The 22,888-nt window shown below is 44.1% G+C and overlaps 1 protein-coding gene across 6 annotated transcripts in view; it reads left to right on the top strand.

The window, feature by feature from the left end:
* The window catches only part of CHID1 (chitinase domain containing 1), a 1,258,939-nt gene that overhangs the window by 201,355 nt on the left and 1,034,696 nt on the right, over positions 1 to 22,888 (top strand). For all 6 annotated transcript variants that reach the window (XM_073604841.1, XM_073604840.1, XM_073604839.1 and 3 more), the window contains exon 7: positions 3,391 to 3,452. In XM_073604841.1, the coding sequence (XP_073460942.1) occupies positions 3,391 to 3,452 (62 nt within the window). The remainder of the gene's footprint in view (positions 1 to 3,390; positions 3,453 to 22,888) is intronic.

Genomic DNA, 22,888 nt, shown 5'->3' with positions numbered 1-22,888 from the left:
TCTAGTGGTATACCACTCTCGGGCTTTTGCGCTGCGGGGATGGGAGGCGGCCGCCTTCGTGTCCGGGCTGTCTGTCCCTCCCCTATTGCGTAATTACGCCCGCACACGACGTTGGCAGGTGCACGCCCCCGGTCCGCGGCATATAATGGCGGCCCGAGGCCGGGTGCATGTAGGTTCGCTAGGGATTTGTGGCAATCGGCCGGGCCCATCACTCTTACTACACAGGTAACCTCGTTGCACATCTCCACTTTGGCTCTTTTGCCTCTCAGCTGAACACACATTCTCTTCCTCATTTCCTTCACACACTTCTCCATCTCTCCTTCTGTGTCCTTTCGGGTTCCGGTCTATATTTCACATTCACTCACTTTTTGGTTTCTCACTATTTTGTCACCTTACCTATTTTCTCACGGTTGTCCCATGCTCAAACACCTATTTCATTTTTCACAGTCATTTCAGGGTTTTGTGGCCTCGTTGTTTGTCCCTGCCTGGCGGCCCCTATGTGTACCCTGGTCATCCTGGTGGCTGTGGCCGGCGATCTCCTGGGGCGAGCTTCCTGCCTCAACCCCGGGGGAGACTTTGTAGACCCGGATCATTGCTGCATTCTAGGATTTAGGTTATCATGGACCAAGACACTGTCTGAGAGTACGATGGCCAATTGGAACTTTTTTGCATTTTTCTCCTACATATCTGCCCACATATTAATACACGTTTATTGTTTCAATACAGCCTAAATTGCATCGGACTCCTGATGATTGGTTACAAGCCAAGAAACGCGTTGAGTTAATAACTATGGATGCATATATTCATCCAGCATACATTGCATTTATTCTTTGTTGTAAATTGTACAACCAGTGTCTTTATTATGTCTTCCAAAAATATATTGTCTATTGCATGCCCAAATGTTGCATATGATGTTTTTTCATGACTGTATTTGGTTCTAGGACCTATGCAAATAAAAAATCTTTTTATACTATTCATACCTGGTTCACTCTTTGTGAACACAACTATGTATAGGACACACCCTAGATAACATATTCTAGCATATACTATTCAGTTTACACCTTCACCAACATGCCTCACGTAAAGTCCCGCTTTTCTCCTCTATCTTCATTTGTTGCATTTTATACCTGTCAGTAGCTTTTTTGTTGTTGTTGTTAAGTGACAGTTGTAGTGTTTTTCTGGATAGCGTTCGTAGTTCACCGATTTATTTAACCGCATGCCAACTAGCGCACGACAATGTACGTCGGCACAATAGCATGGCTGCGCAAATTAGCGTACCTGTACGTCACCCTTTAAATCGCGGGCTAGTGGGCGCGTGTGTGTCACGTGAGCGTGCCTGCGGGTCCCATGGACTCTATGTCCACTGGTGGCCCGCGATTGTGACACGGAGAGGCAGAACAGGGAGATGCCTGTCTAAACAAGGCATTTCCTTGTTCTGCCTAGCAACATGACAGGGATCTACTGCTCCCAGTGATCGGGAGCAGTGATCTCTGTCATGTTCTAGTGAGCCCATCCCCACTACAGTTAGAACACAGTTAACCCCTTGATCGCCCCGTAGTGTTTTTACCCCTTCCCTGCCAGTGTCATTTACACAGTAATCAGTGCATTTTTATAGCACAGATCGCTGTATAAATGTCACTGGTCCCAAAATAGTGTCAGAAAAGTGTCCGATTTGTCCGCTGCAATGTCGCAGTCATGATAAAAATCACAGATCGCCACCATTACTAATAAAAAAAAAAAATTAATAATAAAAATGCCATAAATCTATCCCCTATTTTGTAGACGCTATAACTTTTGCGCAAATCAATCAATATACGCTTATTCCGATTTTTTTTTTTTTTTTTTTATCAAAAATATGTAGAATACATATCGGCCTAAACTGAGGGAGAAATTTAGGTTTTTTTTTAATATAATTTTTGTTACAATTTCAGATAAAATTTCCAATTTATTCAAAAAACATCCAGATTTAAAACATCTACATATAAACAATATTGTTTATATATAGATGTTTTAAATCTGGATGTTTTTTGAATAAACTGGAAATTTTATCTGAAATTGTATCATTGTATGAGGTACCGGTATAGTCCATTTAATTTTGGGGTGGCGAGGTGGGACACAATTGGAGTAGTCCCTTGGAATTTTCCTCCTCTTCCTCCCATTTTTGCTTCATTCAAATACTCACAAGGGATGAAGGTACCCAAATTCAACTTACTAAGTATTACTCTTGTGGCAACCACCTTACAAAAATATAATTTTTGTGATATTTATTATAGCAAAAAGTAAAAAATATTGCTTTTTTTTTTCAAAATTGTCGCTCTTTTTTTTTTTATAGCGCAAAAAATAAAAAACGCAGAGGTGATCAAATACCACCAAAAGAAAGCTCTATTTGTGGGGAAAAAGGACAGCAATTTTTTTGGGGTGCAAGGTCGCACGACCGCGCAATTGTCAGTTAAAGTGCCGTATCCCAAAAAGTGCTCTGGTCAGGAAGGGGGTTAATCCTTCCGGGGCTGAAGTGGTTAATTCATTTGATGGAGTTTCTGTATGAGTAAATTGTTTTAAGTGTTGCTTAACTTTAGCCAGTACTCCCGAGCAAGAACTATGTTTTTGGTAAGATTCACAGTCTTTGCTGAACATACAATATATACTGTATATTCCAACTGTTCGTTTAACTATTTACTTGAATCACTTCTTTAGGTAAATCTATGTACATTTCTTTGCCCCAGAACTATATGCAACAGTCTTGCTTACTTCACTCCTGTAGGTTAGATTCCTTCTTGAATTGTTTTTTTTTTAAATTTGCTTCTGCAGTATAATCTACCAGTAGGCCAAATGCCCTTTGTCTCTTTTTCAGGGAAAGCCTAGTACACACACACCACTGACGGTTTCGGTTGGAGCCACTGTACTAACAATCTGATGTTAGTACAGCTAACTCCCCCCCTGTTCTATTGTGTTTTGATGGTGGGACGGCCCATCTGCCAAAACACTCTGGTCAGCGCTCTCAGCCATTGGCTGAAAGCGATGATCTGGAGCCAATCCGCTGCTGGTTTTTCCAGCATGCTCATCCGATAGAAGGCTGAATGGCCAGCTTCTGTCAGACAAGCTGCCATATACGCAGGCCAAATGTCAGCCAGTTTTTATTGAGCTGGCCGATGTCGCCCGACATTTGGCTTGTGTGTACTAGGCTTAAGGCTATAACAAATATCTATGTTGAACAAAGTATGTAACTTATTGTCAAGCTCAGATCTTTGTTATGAGTCCTAGAAGATTATCTTTACCAAAAAATTCCATGCCACTGTGACAATACATTAGGATCTAAGGCATTTATTAATCCTTGCTGTATTTTCTTTGTTATGAAGCATTCAGGTGACAGTTGCTCTTTAATTTTTCCAGGATGAGCAGTTTGATGGCTTTGTGGTGGAGGTGTGGAGCCAGCTGGGTGGTCAGAAGAGACAGTGAGTAAACCAATTCAGTTACTGTTATTTACATATACAGTATAGACTTGTGTTTATATATAGCATATAGATTGATGAGATCCATATTGTGCGCTCCCATTCTGTAGGTATATATTTTTTTTAAATCAGGAAAAATGTTATTGTGATAAACAAATAACAGTACAGTCCAACAATAAGATAATGCATTACTCAGTTGCATTCACTGACACAACCAACAACTGTAGTTACATAGGCACAATCAAATATATGTGCAATGCATATCAAAAGTTGTGCAAATATGCCTTCTTCGCCCCTTAAGTGCAACTAAATCGCATACAATTGTCTAAATCTAAAATAATCCTCTGACTATTACGGTCTGTTTGGACACACCAACACTCTATGGTATACTAATACCTTTGGGCTAAGGCCAGGGGGAATCCAGCCACCTTCCCCACAGCTTTTCAAACTTGCTGGGACATTCCCGGTGTGTATAAATGTAGTTTTCTAGGAGCAAAGCTTTGCCCATAGGTGCCACCCAGGACTTGTGTGCAGGGGATCTGGAGACTTCCACATTACTAGAAGTAACCGAGAGGTGAGAAAGAGGGCTCTTCCCACTGCTATCCTAGGATGCTCATCCTCCATAACATTCAGTAGGTAACGTTTAGGGTCCAATGGGAGTTGTATCCCAAATACCATATTTAATGTGTCTACAAACTGTTTCCAGTAAGGATGTAATTTAGGGCAACGCCATAGTAAATAGATTAAGCCCCCATGATCTCTTTTGTATCAATGATAATGAGACTCCATGCTGTACCCCATCTTATAGAGCCAGCTCCCTCTCCCAACTCGAAGTCACGTTGCAAGGGTGACCCTTATGGAATTCAGACAGCAACATATGCTGTAGCTTTGAGAGATAAAACCCTTAGAGCTTTCAGCCATTTGAATTAGAATAAAAATAGGAGTGGGAGATAAACGCCAATCCTGCGCAGTCCCCTGCACCTGAACCGCATGCCATAGTTGCAGATAATATAAGTGCATATGGGCAGGTAATGAATATTTAGCCCGCAGGGAGGCAAAAGGTAACGGGACACCATCTTTAAAGATCTGAGACATATAGACTATCCATCTAGCACCATGCACTAATTTGGCTAGCTCCAAGTAGTTGTTATTGTGCCATATCAGGCTATATTTCGTATACCCCGTTACCTGTTGTAGGTATTTTGCCTTATTCCAAATTTTTTGAATGAGACCGTACGTCGGCAGGAGCTTGTTTGGTTTAGCAAAGCTGAGTGCCTCAGAGACCGATTCTCTCTGGATATGAGCAAGCATGATGCGGGTGGTGGAGGGAATATGCTCATCTGTGGATTGTATAGGGACAAGCCCGGGGCCGTAACTGCACTGCCATATAGTATAGCCAGGGGTTAGGAAGGGCTAGTCCCCCTCCATCCTTAGGCCTCCAATTTGACTCTTAAGCCTCGTACACACGATTGGATTTTCTGACGGGAATTCTGTGATGACAGGCTGTTGGCGGAAAATCCGACCTTTTGTACGTTCCATCGGACAATTGTCGGATTTTCCGAGGACAAATGTTGGATGGCAGGGTTTAAAATTTTCAGCGGACAATTGCCTGTTGTCGGATTTTCCGAGCGTGTGTACACGAGTCCGTCGGACAAAAGTACAAAGTACACACACATATGCTCGGAAGCAAGGACGAGCCAGAAGTGGTCGGTCTTGTAAATTAGCGTTCATAATGGAGAATTAACATTTGTGACGCGGAAAATTATGAAATCTCGAAATGCAGCACACAGTCTCTTCTTCTTTAATGGGATAATAATGAAGCTGCTTTGCTGGTGATACTGATGGAGTTATTGCAAACAAATTTTTCTAGCGATATCAAGAATATTATCATACATGTTTTTTTTTGTTTTTTTTGGTGCAAGTTACCACAGCACCATTATCCCGTAGTTTTTAAGATCAAAGATACAATTATGTTGGTGTCCCTTGTTAATTTTACATTGTATTTTTTAAAATGTAACTGCTTACTCCCAAACTGTCATTTGAAGAGAAACACAAAGCCAAGTATTATTCTCTACAATTTTTTTATTGTGCATTAAAATTATTCATGCTATCTGCCAATAGAACTTAACCAAAAAGTGCATTCTATGCATCGGAAAATACAGTCAGGTCCATAAATATTGGGACATCGACACAACTCTAATCTTTTTGGCTCTATACACCACCACAATGGATTTGAAATGAAACGAACAAGATGTGCTTTAACTGCAGGCTTTCAGCTTTAATTTGAGGGTATTTACATCCAAATCAGGTAAACAGTGTAGGAATTACAACAGTTTGTATATATGCCTCCCACTTTTTAAGGGACCAAAAGTAAGGGCCCTTTCACACTGGGGCGGGGGCGGCGTCGGCTTTACCGTCGGTATGTGGCCGCTAGCGGGGCGGATTTACCCCTCTGCTAGCAGCCGAGAAAGGGTTCAAACCACCGCAAAGCGCCTCTGCAGAGGCGCTTTGCCGGCGGTATAGCCGCGACGTCCCATTGATTTCAATGGGCAGGAGCGGTATACACTCCGCTCCTTCACCGCTCCGAAGATGCTGCTAGCAGGACTTTTTTTCCCATCCTGCTAGCGCACCGCTCCAGTGTGAAAGCCCTCGGGGCTTTCACACTGGAAGTAAAGCAGCGGCACTTTTGGGTCGGTTTGCAGGCGCTATTATTAGCGCAATAGCGCCTGCAAACCGCCCCAGTGTGAAAGGACCCTAATGAGACAGATTACCGTATTTATCGGCGTATAACACGCGCCGGCGTATAACACGCACCCCAAGTTTAGGAGAGAATTTTAAGGAAAAAAACTTTTAGGAGGGAAGTTTAAGGAAAAGAAACTTACATTAAAATGCCCATCAATGCAGCCTCATCAGTGTTCATCTGCAGCCTTTTCAGTGTCATTGCAGCCTTTTCAGTGTCAGTGCAGCCTTGTCAGTGCAGCTTTGCCCCAGTGCAGCCTTGTCAGTGCAGCTTTGCCCCAGTGCAGCCTTGTCAATGCAGCCTTGTCCCCAGTGCAGCCTTGTCAATGCAGCCTTGTCCCTAGTGCAGCCTTATTAATGCAGCCTTGTCCCCAGTGCAGCCTTATCAATGCAGCCTTGTCCCCAGTGCAGCCTTATCAATGCAGCCTTGTCCCCAGTGCAGCCTTATCAATGCAGACTTGTCCCCAGTGCAGCCTTGTCCCTGCAGCCTTGTCCCCAGTGCAGCCTAGTGTCCATGCCTCCTGCCGCTGCCGCCGCCGCCATACACATAGAAGTAGTTTTAAATATGGCGCCGCGGAGTTCGGAGAGACTCGGCACCTGCGGAAGTGAACGAACGCCGCCGAGATACACATAGCCGAGGGTTCTCGGCTCTTTCCGGCGCCGCTCACAGTCCCGCCCAGTCCCGCCCTATGATGGACATAACACAGGTCCAATGGCGGGACTGGGCGTGACAGTGAGCGGCCCTGGAAAGAGCCGAATACACCCGACTATGTGTATCTCGGCTCTGTGATTTTCCGAAGTCCGCGGCGCCATATTTGAAACTACTCGCTATGTAAATGTCGGCGGCGATCGCCGACATTCACATAGCGATAGCGGGGATCGGCGTATAACACGCACCCACGACTTTCCCCTGATTTTAAGGTGAAAAAAGTGCGTGTTATACGCCGATAAATACGGTAACAATCATCCATCAAACTTTCACTTTTTAATACTTGTTTGCAAATCCTTTGCAGTCAATTACAGCCTGAAGTCTGGAACGCATAGACATCACCAGACGCTGGGTTTCATCCCTGTTGATGCTCTACCAGTCCTCTACTGCAACTGTCTTCAGTTCCTGCTTGTTCTTGGGGCATTTTCCCTTCAATTTTGTCTTCAGCAAGTGAAATGCATGCTCAATCGGATTCAAGTCAGGTGATTGACTTGGCCATTGCATAACATTCCACTTCTTTCCCTTAAAAAACACTTTGGTTGCTTTCGAAGTATGCTTCAGGTCATTGTCCATCTGCACTGTGAAACGCTGTCCAATGAGTTCTGAAGAATTTTGCTGAATATGAGCAGAAAATATTGCCCGAAACACTTCAGAATTCATCCTGCTGCTTTTGTCAGCAGTCACATCATCAACGTCATTGATGATGGTCACAACGTCAACACGCATCGCGTATGCGCGCTTTTGTTTTAAACCGGTCGTTATTTTTTATCTTGTCATTTTGCTTGGAAGCAATTTTAATCTATTGGATTGCATTGCTGTATTTAATAAAACAAACAGCACTAGCCAATCTGCGCTATTGGAGTCTTTTTTCTTTTCTTGGGATTTGTGGCTCCCATTTGTGTACCTGATCTATATGGGAAGGAATATCGGAAGGAATTCTGAGGATCATTTCCTCCACATTGGTGCCCCTGCTATTGCGGATCAGCCGTGGAAAGAGGAGACCAGTAGGACAACCTAAGGAGTCCATTGTGGGATATATCCAGGAGTTCATCTTCCACTACTAAGCCTGTTTTGACCCCCCTGAGTAAGGGCGGTCGCAGGCTTTCTGGTAAGCCTCCAACTTTATCACCTGGTGGTGGGCTGCACTGATGGTGGATCATGTAACTCCAGACCCTTTATTTGGCTCGTTTGTGGATTCAACACCTTCATTTTGTCACATTTATGAACTTTCTTTATTCTAAATATTTTTTGACACGTTTATATAGCCACATCTATGAACTTTTTGGTCAATATTTTTTCATTATTTACATATAATATTTTCTTTGTCACTCATAGTTTTGTATACACTTATTTAGGGTATGGTTTCATATTACCTAATATCACGTATTGACTTATGATAGTCTTTTAGGTCTTCATTTATTCATATGTGTATTAACACATGTGTCCTTTTTCACCAGTCCAGCGCTACATTGTCCTTTTTGTATATTTTATGTGCCCTTGTATTGGGGTTATTGTGTTTCAGCAGCAGGACTTCCTTCATGGTCCCCTATTTCAGTTCTCAATAGTATTTATGATCAGCACCTAGCGCAATTTCTTTTTGTTTTTGGTTTAATAAATACAAGAGAACCAGTTCCATTGGCAACCATACATGCCCACGCCATGACACTACCTCCACCATGCTTCACTGATGAGGTGGTATGCTTTGGATCATGAGCAGTTCCTTTCCTTCTCCATACTCTTCACTTCCCATCACTCTGGTAAAGGTTGATCTTGGTCTCATCTGTCCATAGGATGTTGTTCCAGAACTATGAAGGCTTTTTTAGATGTTGTTTGGCAAACTCTAATCTGGCCTTCCTGTTTTTAAGGCTCAATGGTTTACATCTTGTGGTGAACCCTCTGTATTCACTCTGGTGAAGTCTTCTCTTGATTGTTGCCTTTGACACACATACACCTACCTCCTGGAGAGTGTTCTAGATCTGGCCAACTGTTGCGAAGGGTGTTTTCTTCACCAGGGAAAGAATTCTTTGGTCATCCACCACAGTTGTTTCCCGTGATATTCCGGGTCTTTTGGTGTTGCTGACCTCACCGGTGCGTTCTTTCTTTTTAAGGATGTCTCAAACAGTTGATTTGGCCACACCTAATGTTTTTGCTATATCTCTGATGGGTTTGTTTTGTTTTTTCAGTCTAATGATGGCTTGCTTCACTGATAGTGACAGCTCTTTGGATCCCATATTGAGAGTTGACAGCAACAGATTCCAAATGCAAATAGCACAATTGAAATGAACTCTGGACCTTTTATCTGCTCCTTGTAAATGGGATAATGAGGGAATAACAGACACCTGGCCATGGAACAGCTGAGCAGCCAATTGTCCCATTATTTTTGGTCCCTTAAAAAGTGGGAGGCACATATACAAACTGAAACAGTGGGGGTACGTGCAGCGCAGATAATAATAAAAATAAAACGTATAAAAAGTCCAATGCACATCCAGGGTGTATTCCTGTCAGATGTCCTTATAGCAAAAGAACGATGGGTTGGCTCCAGTGATGTAATCAATCATAATCAACTTCACCCAGATAAACAAAAATGCACTTACCAGATGCTGTGGACCTCTGCAGAGCAGAAGGTCAAACTCACATGTATCCCCGCAGGGATGGTGGTAATACCATCGTACTTTACATATACAAACTGTTGTTATTCCTACACCATTTACCTGATTTGGATGTAAATACCCTCAAATTAAAGCTGGAAGTCTGCAGTTAAAGCACATCTTGTTTGTTTCATTTCAAATCCATTGTGGTGGTGTATAGAGACAAAAAGATTAGAATTGTGTCGATGTCCCAATATTTATGGACCTGACTGTATAGAAAATATACCAAATCAAATCATTATTCAACCAAAAAATAAAATAAAAGCCTCATGCATGTGTCCTGCTTCTTAATATAAGAGGTCAACAATGCCAAGAGTTGGTGAAAGCAGGGATCCGCCATCCAGAGATAATTCCGAAAATCATCTGGATTATTCTCCTGTGGAGCTCCTGCAGCAAAGGCATATGACTTAATTGGTCCCGATTAATAAAGCAATCAATTTTTGGTCCAAGAAATCCTCCTCCTCCTGTTTCTGGACTGGACTTGGGTCAAAGCAATAACTCCAAGGCCAATAATAAATAACATGTTATCTCCTCCGATTCCGCAACATGGCTGGTTGACGAACGGCCGACCAGAAACTAAATGAAAAGCATGAAATGAAAAGCACGAATCAGCACTCGTCCAACATTTACTAACACGAAATTAGCAGAAGGAGCCCAAAGGGGTGCGCTAAAGAGCTGAATGCAAGACAAGTTCCTGGCCAACGCCCTTCGGACAAAAGTCTGAGGTTTGATCATGTGTACGAGGCTTAAGTGTGCGGTTTCCCCATAGCAGAGTTCTAAAAATGGAATTTATTATTCTAAACGTTTTTCAAGGAATAACCGCAGGGGGATTATGTAATGGATAAAGGAGTTGGGGCATTAGTACAATTTTAATAAGGTTTGTCTTACTTGCGACCAATAATGGTAATTTATTCCAGATTTTTATTTTATCTAGAAATTTGTTTAACATAGGAGAGATGTTTAGTAGGCCATAGTCTCCCATAATATTTAAATTTATCTGTAATAGGTATGGGACATGTGGGAGCAATTGGTTGTGCAGAATCACCGTCCAGTAGGAGCAGTGCTGATTTAGACCAATTGATTGTCAACCCAGAGTATTGGCCAAAGTCCAGAACGGTTGACATGACAGTTTGTAAAGATTTGGTCGTATCCTGCAGCAATAGTAACATGTCATCTGCGTACAACATGATTTTTTTTCCTGGATCCCCCCCCCATACTGAAATCCTGTAATTAAAGGGTTGGCTCGTATAAGGGCGGCTAATGGCTCAATGGCGAGCGCAAAGAGCAATGAAGAGAGGGGGTATCCTTGCCTGGTCCCTTAACCCAAAGCGAAGGAAGGTGAAATCCTATATATAACTCTTATGAAGGAGATTGGGGTACTATAGAGAAGACAAACCCAGGATATAAACTTTGTTCAATACTGAATTTAGCTAGAACCAACCAGAGATAGACCCCCTCAAATGCCTTATGGGCATCAAGGGATAGTAAAACTCCGTTACCCATGTTGTCTACAGGAGTCTGTATATTAATAAAAAGTCTCTGCAGATTGACTGACATCAACTTACAGGGCATAAAACCTACTTGGTCCTGATGCACTACCGACAGTACGACCTCATTCATTCTAAGGGCCAGGACCTTTGCCAAGAGTTTAACATCACTCTGGAGCAAAGAAATCGGCCTATATGAGCTTGGGTCTAGAGGGTCCTTACCAGGTTTTAAAAGAAGTACCACCAGAGCTCGTGACATGGACTCCGGGAGGTATCCCACTTTCAGTGAGGCATTAAACACCTTAAGTAAATGGGGTAAAGCAACTTGCCATATTTAACATAAACTTCCATTGGGATGCCATCATCCACATGAGCCTTACACATGGGAAAAGAGCTGGCTGCCCTCTGTAACTTCGCCAGAGTAATAGGAGCATCCAATTTCGTCCTTTGGGCTTCTGTCAGGGTAGGGAGGGGGAATTTCCTGAATATAGTTAGAGAGAAAGCAGCTAAGGACTGCAAACTCTGTGGCTGTTAAAGAGAAGCATAGAAGTCTGCCAGATCCTTCACAATTAATTCCGGTGAATTAACAATCCCACCCGATTTATTCCGTATAGCTCCTATGGCCGGGGAAGCTTGTTGCAATTGGACAATTTTTGCCAAAAGGCGACCAGTTTTCTCCCCCTCTTCAAAAAATGCACCTTTATTAAAGAACCATTTGTGTTCTGCAGCGGAGGCCCGGAGACGATCCAGAGAATCCTGAGCCGACATCCAGGCTTCCTGAGCGGAATCAGTCGGCTGAACAATATAGGCTAATTCGAATTGTCGAACCTGATCCTCCATTTGGAGAAGAAGCTCAGATGACCTCTTTTTAACTGCCTGAATTTTAGCAATAAAGATCCCCTAAGTACTGCTTGAAAATGGGAAATGTTTAAAAAGGGGTTCTCATAGGAGTCATGATCAGAGAAGAATGCATTAATCTGGCTCTCGATATTGTCATGTGAGGAAAACAGCTGTAGCCAGTAGGTATTAGGTTTCCAGGGCACCCTAGGGAGGTCTGTCGGAGGCCGAGCCACAAGCTCCGCAACCAGTGGAGAATGGTCTGATACGCCACGAGTATGATATGTAATATTAGAGATCTGACCAAGCATAAGAACGTTGCCCACACAAGGATCTAGCAGGAACAAAGACAGATACGTTGTTTTTTTTTTTAATAATCAACATTTTTTATTTCCATTTTATAAATACAACAATCTTCATACATTGTTACAAAATCCCCTCATCACCCACCCCAAACCCATGTTACATTACATCTTCTACTACCACATTCACTTAAATTATATCTACTTATCCCCCCCCCTTCCCTTCCAAACCTCTTGATAATCTTGTAATTATTCCTTACCCACATACAAAAAAAAAAAAAAAAAAGATTTAATTTGTGTAAGAGGCCCTTATTAGCCAAACTAACCTAACAAGTGTTGTTACCTTTTACCCGTCGTGTGAAAAAAAAAAAAAAAAAAAAAATTAATTTGTGTAAGAGGCCCTTATTAGCCAAACTAACCTAACAAGTGTTGTTACTTTTTACCCGTCGTGTGAAAAAAAAAAAAAAAAAAGGGGGAGGGGGATATAAAAGTGTATAAGGTGTACATAATTAGATAAGAAGTGTACGTGTTTATCAATTTATTTAATTTGTGTACAAGGCCCTCATTGGCCGAACTATTCTAATAAGTGTTATTACCCTTTACCCACCAAAACACAAGAAAACCGAGCAAAAAAAAAAAAAAAAATATGTGATTCCCAATTCCATCACCCAGAGGGGAAAAAAAAAAACAAACAAACCCCGTGTTTATCAGTTTATTTAATTTGTGTAAAAGGCCCTCATTGGCCAAACTATAAGTGTTATTACCCTTTACCGGTCGTGTTATCTCGAAAAAGAAAAAAAAAAAAAGGGGGGGGAGGAAAAACACAAGAAAACCACAACCCCACCCCCTCCAAACCCTCCCCTACATAATGGGTCAGCGAGCTAATTCCAATATTCCTTTCTTTTCTTATAGGTCAGTATCTTTTATTATACATATTTACAAGGGCTGCACCTCCACCTCCTTCTCATTTTAATCATCTCCGTCTTCTTTTTCCATCTCAACTAAACATTTCTTCCAACCTGCCCATTTCTTTTCAAATTTCCCTTGTTGGCCCTTTACCACATGAACCCATCTTTCCGCTTCCATTATTAAGCTCACTTCCCTTCTCCAATCTAATATTGAGAGACCCTGTATCTGTTTCCAAAATCTAGGTATGATTTTTTTCGCTGCATTTAATATGTGAGGTGTTATGCCCTCCCGATACTTTCTATTAGAGCCTGCCATCCCATGGAACAAGTAATGTAGTGGTTGAAACTCCAAGTGCCCCACCGTCAATTTCTTGATCCATGGAGACACCGACTCCCAGAATCTTTTAATTACTGGGCATGTCCACCACAAATAGAGAAATGTGCATTTCTGACCACATCCCCTCCAACACCTATCACTTATGGTTGGAAACATTTGTGCCAATTTGGCTGGGGTCCTATACCATCTTGACAAAAACTTGTATGCCATCTCTTGCACCTTTGAGCTTGTGGATGGGGAGTGCGTTAGTACAATCATCCTTTTAATTTGCTTATTAGTCAGTACCTGTCCCAATTCCTTCTCCCATCCCCTTATATAGTATGGAGTTGTTCCTTCCTGTCCCCTAAGTATCCCTTTATACATTTGCGACAATACATTCCTGGGACTGGGTCTCTGCACACATTGTTTCTCAAATATAGTGAGAGAGTTCATAGGTCTTATTGATGACTTACTTTTATTAAAAAAACTCACTATTTGATTGTATTTCCACTCCGCCATATGCACTGCCCCATATCTAGACACCATCTGATAACAAGACTCCGTCCGGGGCAAACCTGCCACAAGTGGAGTCCCCACCTCCACCCCAAGCCCCCAGATATCCCATCTCCTCCCCCGGGGGGAACCAAGTGAATCCCTCCAGAGGAGCCAGAGGCGATATCCAGGGGGCATAATCCCCATTCTTATTCAACTTATCCCAAACTTCCAATGTGTTCTGGGTTAATGGTGACACCCACTGAGACAACCCCCTTGATAAGCTTTGAATCCAAGGTGCTGCTGCTAGGTTCCTCCCTGCCATTGAGTTTTCTACTTGAACCCATAGTTTTTTATGTGTGTCATGGCGACAGTTCAAAATCCGGACTAAGCTCATAGCCTTATAATATAGGGCTATGTCCAGTATTCCCAGTCCCCCCTCGGCCTTATTTCTTCTCAGAAGGTCATGGCCTAATCTGGGTCTTTTATCATTCCATACAAAAGCCACAAACATCCTATGCATTTGTCTGAAAAAGGACTCCGGTACCTTAATTGGTATTGTGTACAATATATAGATTAATCTAGGAAGTATACTCATTTTTATGGCGTTAATCCTCCCAAACCAAGTTAGGTATTGACCTTTCCATTTTTTAAACTCCTCTGCTATCTCCGTCAATAATATGCCATAATTAACTTCATATAGCCTTTTCATATCAACACTAATACGTACCCCCAAATACATCAGGGACTCTCTCTCCCAGACAAATGCATACGTACGTCGTAGCGTCCTTTCCAGTCCTATTGGGACATGGGTAGGAAGGATAATTGACTTTCCCAGATTGATTTTAAAATTAGATAAGGTGCCGAACTTTTGTACCTCCAACATAAGTGCAGCTAAAGATGTCTGTGGAGACGAGAGAAAAAAGAGTAGGTCATCCGCGTAGGCTGCAACCTTGTGTTCCACCTGTCCTATTCGTGTCCCACTTATCTCTCTGTTACTTCTAATTTTACGTAAGAATGGCTCTAATGTTATTGCAAATATTAAGGGTGATAATGGGCATCCTTGCCTCGTACCATTCCGAATATTAAAGCATTCTGACAATGTTCCGTTTACTTTAATTCTTGCTTTAGGGCCCGCATACATCGACATTATCTATCCCATCATACGCTCCCCCAGGCCTATCCTCTTCAATACTTCTCTCATAAAGCCCCAATTCACCCTGTCAAAGGCCTTTTCGGCATCCATTGACAGAATGATCCTTGGGGCCCTATCTGGACCTGACTGCATCCAGTGGAGGACATGAAGCGCCCGAATAGTATTGTCTCTCGCCTCATGCCCTTCCATGAACCCCGTCTGGTCCAGATGTACCATCCCCCCAATGTGCCCCATGAGCCTCAGGGCCAAGATCTTTGCTAACAATTTAGTATCCGAATTAAGAAGGGAAATAGGGGGGGCGTGGTCTGGACATGGCCGACTAGAGACGTGTTCTCTCAGAGCTCCCGGCCTTTCCACCCCTAACTCAGCTTACTTTGCTCTATTTTCACCGTTATGCTCTCATCCAAGAAGCGGACATATCGGAGGAATAAGAAGAAGAACAGCCCGGCTGCTTCCACACCCGCTCTGGTCGACTTGCAGAGACTTTTTGGGAGATCCCTCTCCGGTTCCCCTATACCCAAGATGGCGGAACCTTGTGCCTCGAGCCCCTGCACTCCGGTCAGAGAAACTGACTTTGCCGCCTCGGAAGGATCCCGGAGCCCGGTTCTCTATACTGGCTCACCAGCGGCTTCTACCTCAAACCAGGGTCCCCTCCCTTGTCTTCAGGGGACTTATGGAGTAGACGAGGAGCTTAAGGCTATACTACGGGCCCTACCAACGAGGGCAGATATTGAAGCCCTAGTGGGCAGGGTAGAGGCCGCACATAAGAAGGAAATCAGTGAAGTCAAAAAAGACGTTGAGACCCTCTCAGCCCGTCTGACCTCAGGTGAATCATCACTAGAGTCCTTGGAACAGAGAGTCTCATCACTGGAGACCCAACAAAAAGCCCAATCTATGGCCGCGATAGAGCTTCAGCTCCGTATGGAAGAAACTGAGGACCGGAGTAGGAGAAACAACGTCCGGCTCCGCGGCCTACCTGAGGCCACAGGCCCGTCGGATCTACTGGCCACAGCTACGGACATCTTCAGAAGAGTGGCGGGAGCACACTTACCGGAACAAATAGAAGTGGATCGAATACATAGAGCCCTGGGTCCCCGCTCGACCGATCCAACCAGACCTCGTGACATAATATGCAGACTCCATCATTACATCCATAAGGAGGCTATAGCGCGAGGAGCGTGGGAATCTGGAGAGATAGAATTCGACGGAGCGTCGGTTAAAATCCTCCCGGACATCTCCAGGCCGACCTTGCTCCGACGCGCCATGCTGAAACCCCTCCTAGATCTTGCCCGGAGATGTAATGCAACATACCGATGGGGCTTCCCCCTTTCGGTTACTTTCCACAAGGAACAGCGCTCCTTCCTACTGCGATCTCCGGAGAATCTACCTGCTCTATTCGACTTTCTAGATACGGAACCTATCCCTGTTCCTAACTGGCTGGACTACCTGCACCGGGCTCCTGGTCGACTGCACGAGATGAGAGATCAGGCTCCTAGACCGCAGCGCTCACGGAGGAGCGGCCGACGACCCCGTTCTGCTTCACTAGACGAGCCAAGAGAGATGTGAGTTGCTCCTTTGCCCACTCCTACTCATGCTATCCCCTTTGATGCTTTTGTTTCCCGGGTCAGTTATCATTATCTTTACATTTTTGGTTTTGGGTCTGCCCGATCCACCCGGTCTCTCCGTACCCCCTATTTTTGCCTCCGTTCTATCTCATGGAAGCCGGACTTGCCTCCACTACAAGCCTCAAGCTTCATCATCATTTTCACTGACTCAACGATCCACTTATGGGAGGGCGCTAAAAGTCATTGCGTTTCCTGATATGCTCCTGACAAGGGCCTCACGTAACTGACGAGTCACCCGCATTATGACCACTTATCTCTTATCACAAATCACCCCCGCACGGGGTCTATGTGGTCCTCTGCAGGTCCCACGGGAAGAGCTCTCTCACTCCCACGGACAATTACTTTCCGGGAGGATATATGTGCCCTCCTCTCTGTGGAGACATCATAACAAGGTCGGGAGTGTGTGATGGACTGGGGTTGGGGGGGAGAAGAGTCGAGCAATCTAATGGGTGTAAAAGTGTGGGAGGGCTCTGGGGTGACTCGGGGGCGCGCTGGACCCCCGTTGCGCGGGCTCGGCCCGCTCTGGAGCTTCTTATCAGGGTCCCATGATGTGGATGAATCTGATATTTGTTCCCTCACAGAGGGGGGGGGGGGAGTTCCAGGGCGTCCCCGATGAACTTCTGGCGATTTGTCCTCTCCCTGCTGCTATCTATCTATGTTTCATTGCGGATGGCATGGGGGGGAGCGGGTCACCTCGCCAGATGACACACGAGGGGGACGGAATTATTATTATGCATAAAACTCAGGGGTAGAGTGGAGTGCAAAGTGATGCTTCTCATTGTTCTTGTTTCTGTATATTTCCTTTGAAGATATTTATTTTTATTTAAGTTCTTTATTCTTGCAATATATAATGTGATTATACTGCTTCTAATCTTTAGGCTGGTTGGGATGGGAGAGTCGGGACCTCTCTTTTAGATTATTGTCTGCCTCCGCCCCACTTAGGCCGTAAGTCTACCTCCGGTTATCCGGTTTGGTTCACTTAGTAGTTTAGTAAAACTGAACCATTTAGCTTAATTGAAATAGAGACGTGAGGTGTAATATTCCTTGACCCTAGTCTCTGTTTTTTTCCTTTTCCTTCTCTTTCCTCCTTCCCTTCCTTCCCCTCCCTTGCTTTCACCCCCACCTGAACCTCCCTTTCTCCCTCTTCCCCCCGTGTGAGACATGGCGGTGAGCTCTTTAAGAGTGACCTCGCTTAATGCGAGGGGTCTGAATACTCCAGAGAAGAGGCGCATTCTCCTACACGATTTAAAAAAATCGCACACGGACATCGCCTTTGTTCAGGAGACTCATTTTAAAACTGACAAATCTCCTGTACTTAGGAACAGATATTTTCCCCATGTGTACCACTCGACGAATAACAATGCAAAATCTAAGGGGGTAACTATTCTAATCTCTGGCAGTCTCCCCTGGAAACTTCAAGACATACTTGCAGACCCTGAAGGCCGATACCTGTTTCTCAAAGGTCAGATTGGGGAAGTCCAACTCACTCTCGCAACACTCTACGCCCCTAACGCACATCAGGACGGGTTTATAGTGTCGACTGTAAATAAACTGATGGAATATAAGGAGGGCCAGCTTATACTAGGAGGCGACTTTAATGTGCCGCTCTCACCCCCAGTAGACACGTCCTCGGGTACCTCCTCTTATCCCCCCAAAAACAGAAAACGAATAGCCCAGACTTTACACAAGGCTCAACTAATCGATGCTTGGCGTCTCCAACATTCTGGAGAACGAGACTATTCCTTTTACTCCTCTCCACATGGGGTATACTCCAGAATAGACCTCTTTCTTATCCCCCACGACCAGCTACACTTAGTGCAATCTACTTCTATAGGTCAGATCACTTGGTCTGATCATGCTCCAGTTTCCCTGACTTACACTCTCACTGAGAGATCATCACCTAGATCCACTTTCTGGCGTCTCAATGAGAGCCTCCTCCAAATTCCTGAGATAGTAGAAGACGTAACCAAGGAACTAAACTTGTACTCCAGTGAGAATGACACACAAGACTGCGACCCGGGTATACTGTGGGAGGCCCATAAATGCGTCCTTCGAGGAGTCCTAATTAAACATGGGGCGGCCATTAAGAAGAAGAGAAACGAACAGCTTACCAGACTCCTAGCGGATCTGGCCAGAGTTGAAGCACAACATAAACATTCTCCCACCCAGGAACTGGAGATGAAACTGAGATCCTTGAGATCTCAAATCACAGACTTACTGCATTATAAAGCTAAGGCTGCCTTACAATTTTCTCGCAGACTGGCTTATGAATCGGGTGACAAATGTGGAAGACTCCTGGCCAGATCCGTTCAGGAAATTAAATCTACTGCATACATCCCCCAAATAACCACCCCCAACGGACAGAAAGCTAATCTCCCGACGCAAATTGCGAAAGGATTCGCTGACTTTTACTCGGGACTCTATAACCTAACAAACCCTTCCCCTTCCCAGGACGTTATTGACCAATACATATCTAACTCTTGCCTTCCCTCTCTTCCACTGGAATCCCAAACTGTATTAGACGAGCCAATAACACTGGAGGAATTACAGCTAGCGATCAAATCTATGAAGGTAGGGAAAGCCCCAGGTCCTGATGGGTTCACCGCCCAATATTATAAGACCCTACTACCAACATTAGGGCCACGAATGGTAACTTTCTTCAACGCTCTCGGAGCAAACTCAAACTTTCCCGGGGAAACCCTCAAGGCCCATATTTCCTTAATCCACAAGGAAGGGAAGGATCCAGGTTCCTGTGGCAGCTACAGACCCATCTCCCTCTTAAATTTGGACCTTAAGATTTTTTCTAAAATAATAGCTACCAGACTAGCCCAACATCTCCAGTCCCTTATCCACATGGATCAAGTTGGCTTCATACCTTCTAGAGAAGCGAGAGATAATACCATTAAGGTTCTCAACTTAATCCAAATAGCAACCTCCGAGAAAACACCATGTATACTAGTAAGCACAGATGCCGAAAAGGCTTTCGATAGGGTAAATTGGAGCTTTATGCTAGCTGTTCTCCGCCACATTGGTCTGGGCAATAGAATGATGCGGTGGATAGATAGTATTTACTCCAACCCATCTGCACAAGTGAAGGCCAATGGTGTACTCTCCAGTCCCTTCCCCATAAGAAATGGAACAAGGCAGGGCTGCCCTCTTTCCCCCCTGTTGTTTGCATTATCCCTAGAGCCCTTTTTATGTACAATCAGACTGAATCCTGACATATCAGGCCTACAGATTGGTAATTTACAATGCAAAATATCTGCATATGCTGATGATATGCTCTTCTCTTTGACGAATCCAAGAATTTCCCTCCCAAACCTCATGCGAGAATTTAATGTATATGGCTCACTATCTAACTTAAAGATAAATTTCTCGAAGTCCGAGGCGATGTGTATTGAGGTTCCACCCCAAATATCACAGCAATTAGCATCCAACTTTCGTTTCAAATGGACTAAGACTGACATAAAATACCTGGGAACTAGAATCCCGGTTGACATATCTCGGACATTCGACTTGAACTTCCCCCCTTTATTATCTAAGATCAGAACATTATTAGAGAAATGGAATCCGGGCTTCCACTCATGGTTCGGGAGGTGTAACCTCCTGAAAATGAGCATATTGCCAAAATTTATATATCTTATCCAAGCACTACCGATACATATCCCCACCTCCTTTTTCCGGAAGATCCACTCACTTTTCACCGGTTTTGTGTGGGCAAATAAAAAACCTCGGTTACGGCGCTCATTGATGATACTGCCTAAACATCTAGGAGGTCTCGCCTTACCCGACATTAAAATCTATTACTTAGCCTCTCACCTGGGTCGAGTGCTGGACTGGAGGAGAAATGGATCATGTAAACTTTGGGTTCAGATTGAAAAAGCTCAATCCCCCATCCCCCTAAAGGGGGCGATGTGGTGCTATAATATCTTGCCGGCTAGCATAAAGTCGCACCCCTTAATTGGCACCACCTTGCGACATAGTCACCAATCATCCCTTAGATCCCTGCTCACAACCAAAACTTCACCGCTGTACCCCGTACTGGGCAATCCTAACTTCGGGCCGGGCCTGCTTTCCAGGGAATACTCCCATCTAAAAGAACAAAGCTATGATCATGTATCCAGCTTCATATTGGAAGAGAAATGGCCCTCTGTAGCAGACTTATCCAACCCGACAGGTCCTTACCGCATTCCTTACTGGAAAGCGCTGCAATTACATCACTTCCTACACTCACTTCCCAGCCCACGGAATTTCTCTCGGGTGCTCACATCCTTTGAGGAGTTGTGCACTGGAGAAGATCCACTAACGCATATTCTCTCTCAAACATACTCGATGTTGACTGAGCCAAACGCACCACCGCAGTTACCTTACCTAGCCAAATGGGAGAGGGAACTACACCTCTCTTTCTCAGCAGCCCAGCGACAACGCATTATTACACTCTCCCTGAAATCATCACTATGTACCAAGGTCCAAGAGACCAATTTCAAACTACTTACGCGATGGTACATGACCCCCTCTAGACTTCAGAAATGCTTCCCTGCCTCTTCGGGACGGTGCTGGCGCTGTTCAGAGGAGGAGGGAACACTAATCCATATCTTCTGGTCGTGCCCTCAGTTAAGGAGCTTTTGGGAAGAGGTCAGGCAAATTACTCAGAGGTTCACTGAATATGTTATCCCAGAAGAAGCTACATTCTTTCTCCTACATCTATCTACAATCCCCATCAAAGCTTACAGGAAATCTCTAATCAGACACCTACTAAATGCGGCTAAGGGATGCATCCCTCTTCTCTGGAAACAAAGTCGCCCCCCATCCACATCTATGTGGGTACGTAAGGTCGAAGAGATCAAGCAGATGGAAGACCTGATCCTCTCTGCGCAACAAAAACAAGAGATATTCAAACGTACGTGGGATATCTGGAATGTCTACATCTTTTCAGATGAAGGTCAACAATTGCTTAGTAACTAACTCTCCCCTCTTTCTTCGACCTCCTCGGAGACTAGATTCAATATAACTTGTCGAGAGGGTCGCCGCTGTGTCTCCCACGCCCTCTCCCCTGCCCCTCCCCCTCCTCCTTTTTTTCCCCCTTCACCCCCTCTTGATTCCCCTTGCTTTTCTCTTTCTATTCTCTATATGGTTGTAAAGTGGAAAAAGTAGGCGAGGTTCACCCCGCATACACTATCTGAAACTGGACGCGAGCTCACCTATTACATGCTGAACTGAAAGCTGTATGTACGAGCCAATAACCACACTCTAAATGTAACTGTTATGACCATTTATTTCTCTGAGCGCTGTCAACTTGAATTGGCCGAATCGGCACCTGTTTTTTGCTTGTATGTTTTGGGGCCCTCGCCCTTGATTGGAGTTGAATAAACTTATATTTGAAAAAAAAAAAGAAGGGAAATAGGCCTGTAGTTTGCGCATCTCTGGGGATCTTTTCCTCTTTTTGGCAATACTGTTATGTACGCCAACAGGGCTTCTGGTGATAGTGGGTTAGATACGTTAATTGAATTAAAATATTTGCACAGTGGTTCTATTAATACTGGAAGGAATTTTTTTATAGTATATATTCGTCAGCCCATCTGGCCCTGGGCTTTTCCCTAATGGCAATGTTGCTATTACCTTTCCCAGCTCCTCTACCATGATTGGGCGCTCTAACTCCTCTATAGTTGTTTTGGACAGCCTAGGCATTGATGTTTCATTGATGTAGTCCAGTATCTCTTTTCTATCGGGGCTCTCATTATCTACTTCGGGAATAAGGTATAATGCCTCATAAAATTTACTAAATTCTGCAGCTATAGCTTTCGTTCCCACTACCTTCTTACCTCTAACCAATAAACTATGGACGTGTCTGGATTCCTGTTGCTTTTTAAGTTGTTTAGCTAATAGCCGCCCGCACTTATTTCCCTGTTCATATGCCCTATTTGCAAAGAACCTAATTTTGTTTTTAACTTTTTGTTCTAAGTACTGTGAGAGCTCCGCTCATAAAGCCTCCAGGCGCCTACTATCTGTAGGGTCAAGCTTCCTCTTGTGCTTCCCCTCCAGTTCACTGATTTTATCTAAAAGTTCTTTTATCTCTTTTTTCCCTTCTTTTTTTTATATACGAGCCATACGCTATTAAATCCCCTCTTATAACAGTTTTATGGGCCTCCCACACCATTTGATTAGACACTTCCCCTGTCTTGTTTATTTCAAAATACTCTTTTATTTTAACTCCCAATTT

The sequence above is a fragment of the Aquarana catesbeiana genome, linkage group LG11 (genome assembly GCF_042186555.1).
Source record: "Aquarana catesbeiana isolate 2022-GZ linkage group LG11, ASM4218655v1, whole genome shotgun sequence".
NCBI classification, from domain to species: Eukaryota; Metazoa; Chordata; class Amphibia; order Anura; family Ranidae; genus Aquarana; species Aquarana catesbeiana.
The sequence above is the reverse complement of the archived record's forward strand: the minus strand, read 5'-3'. Positions and strand labels throughout refer to the sequence as shown.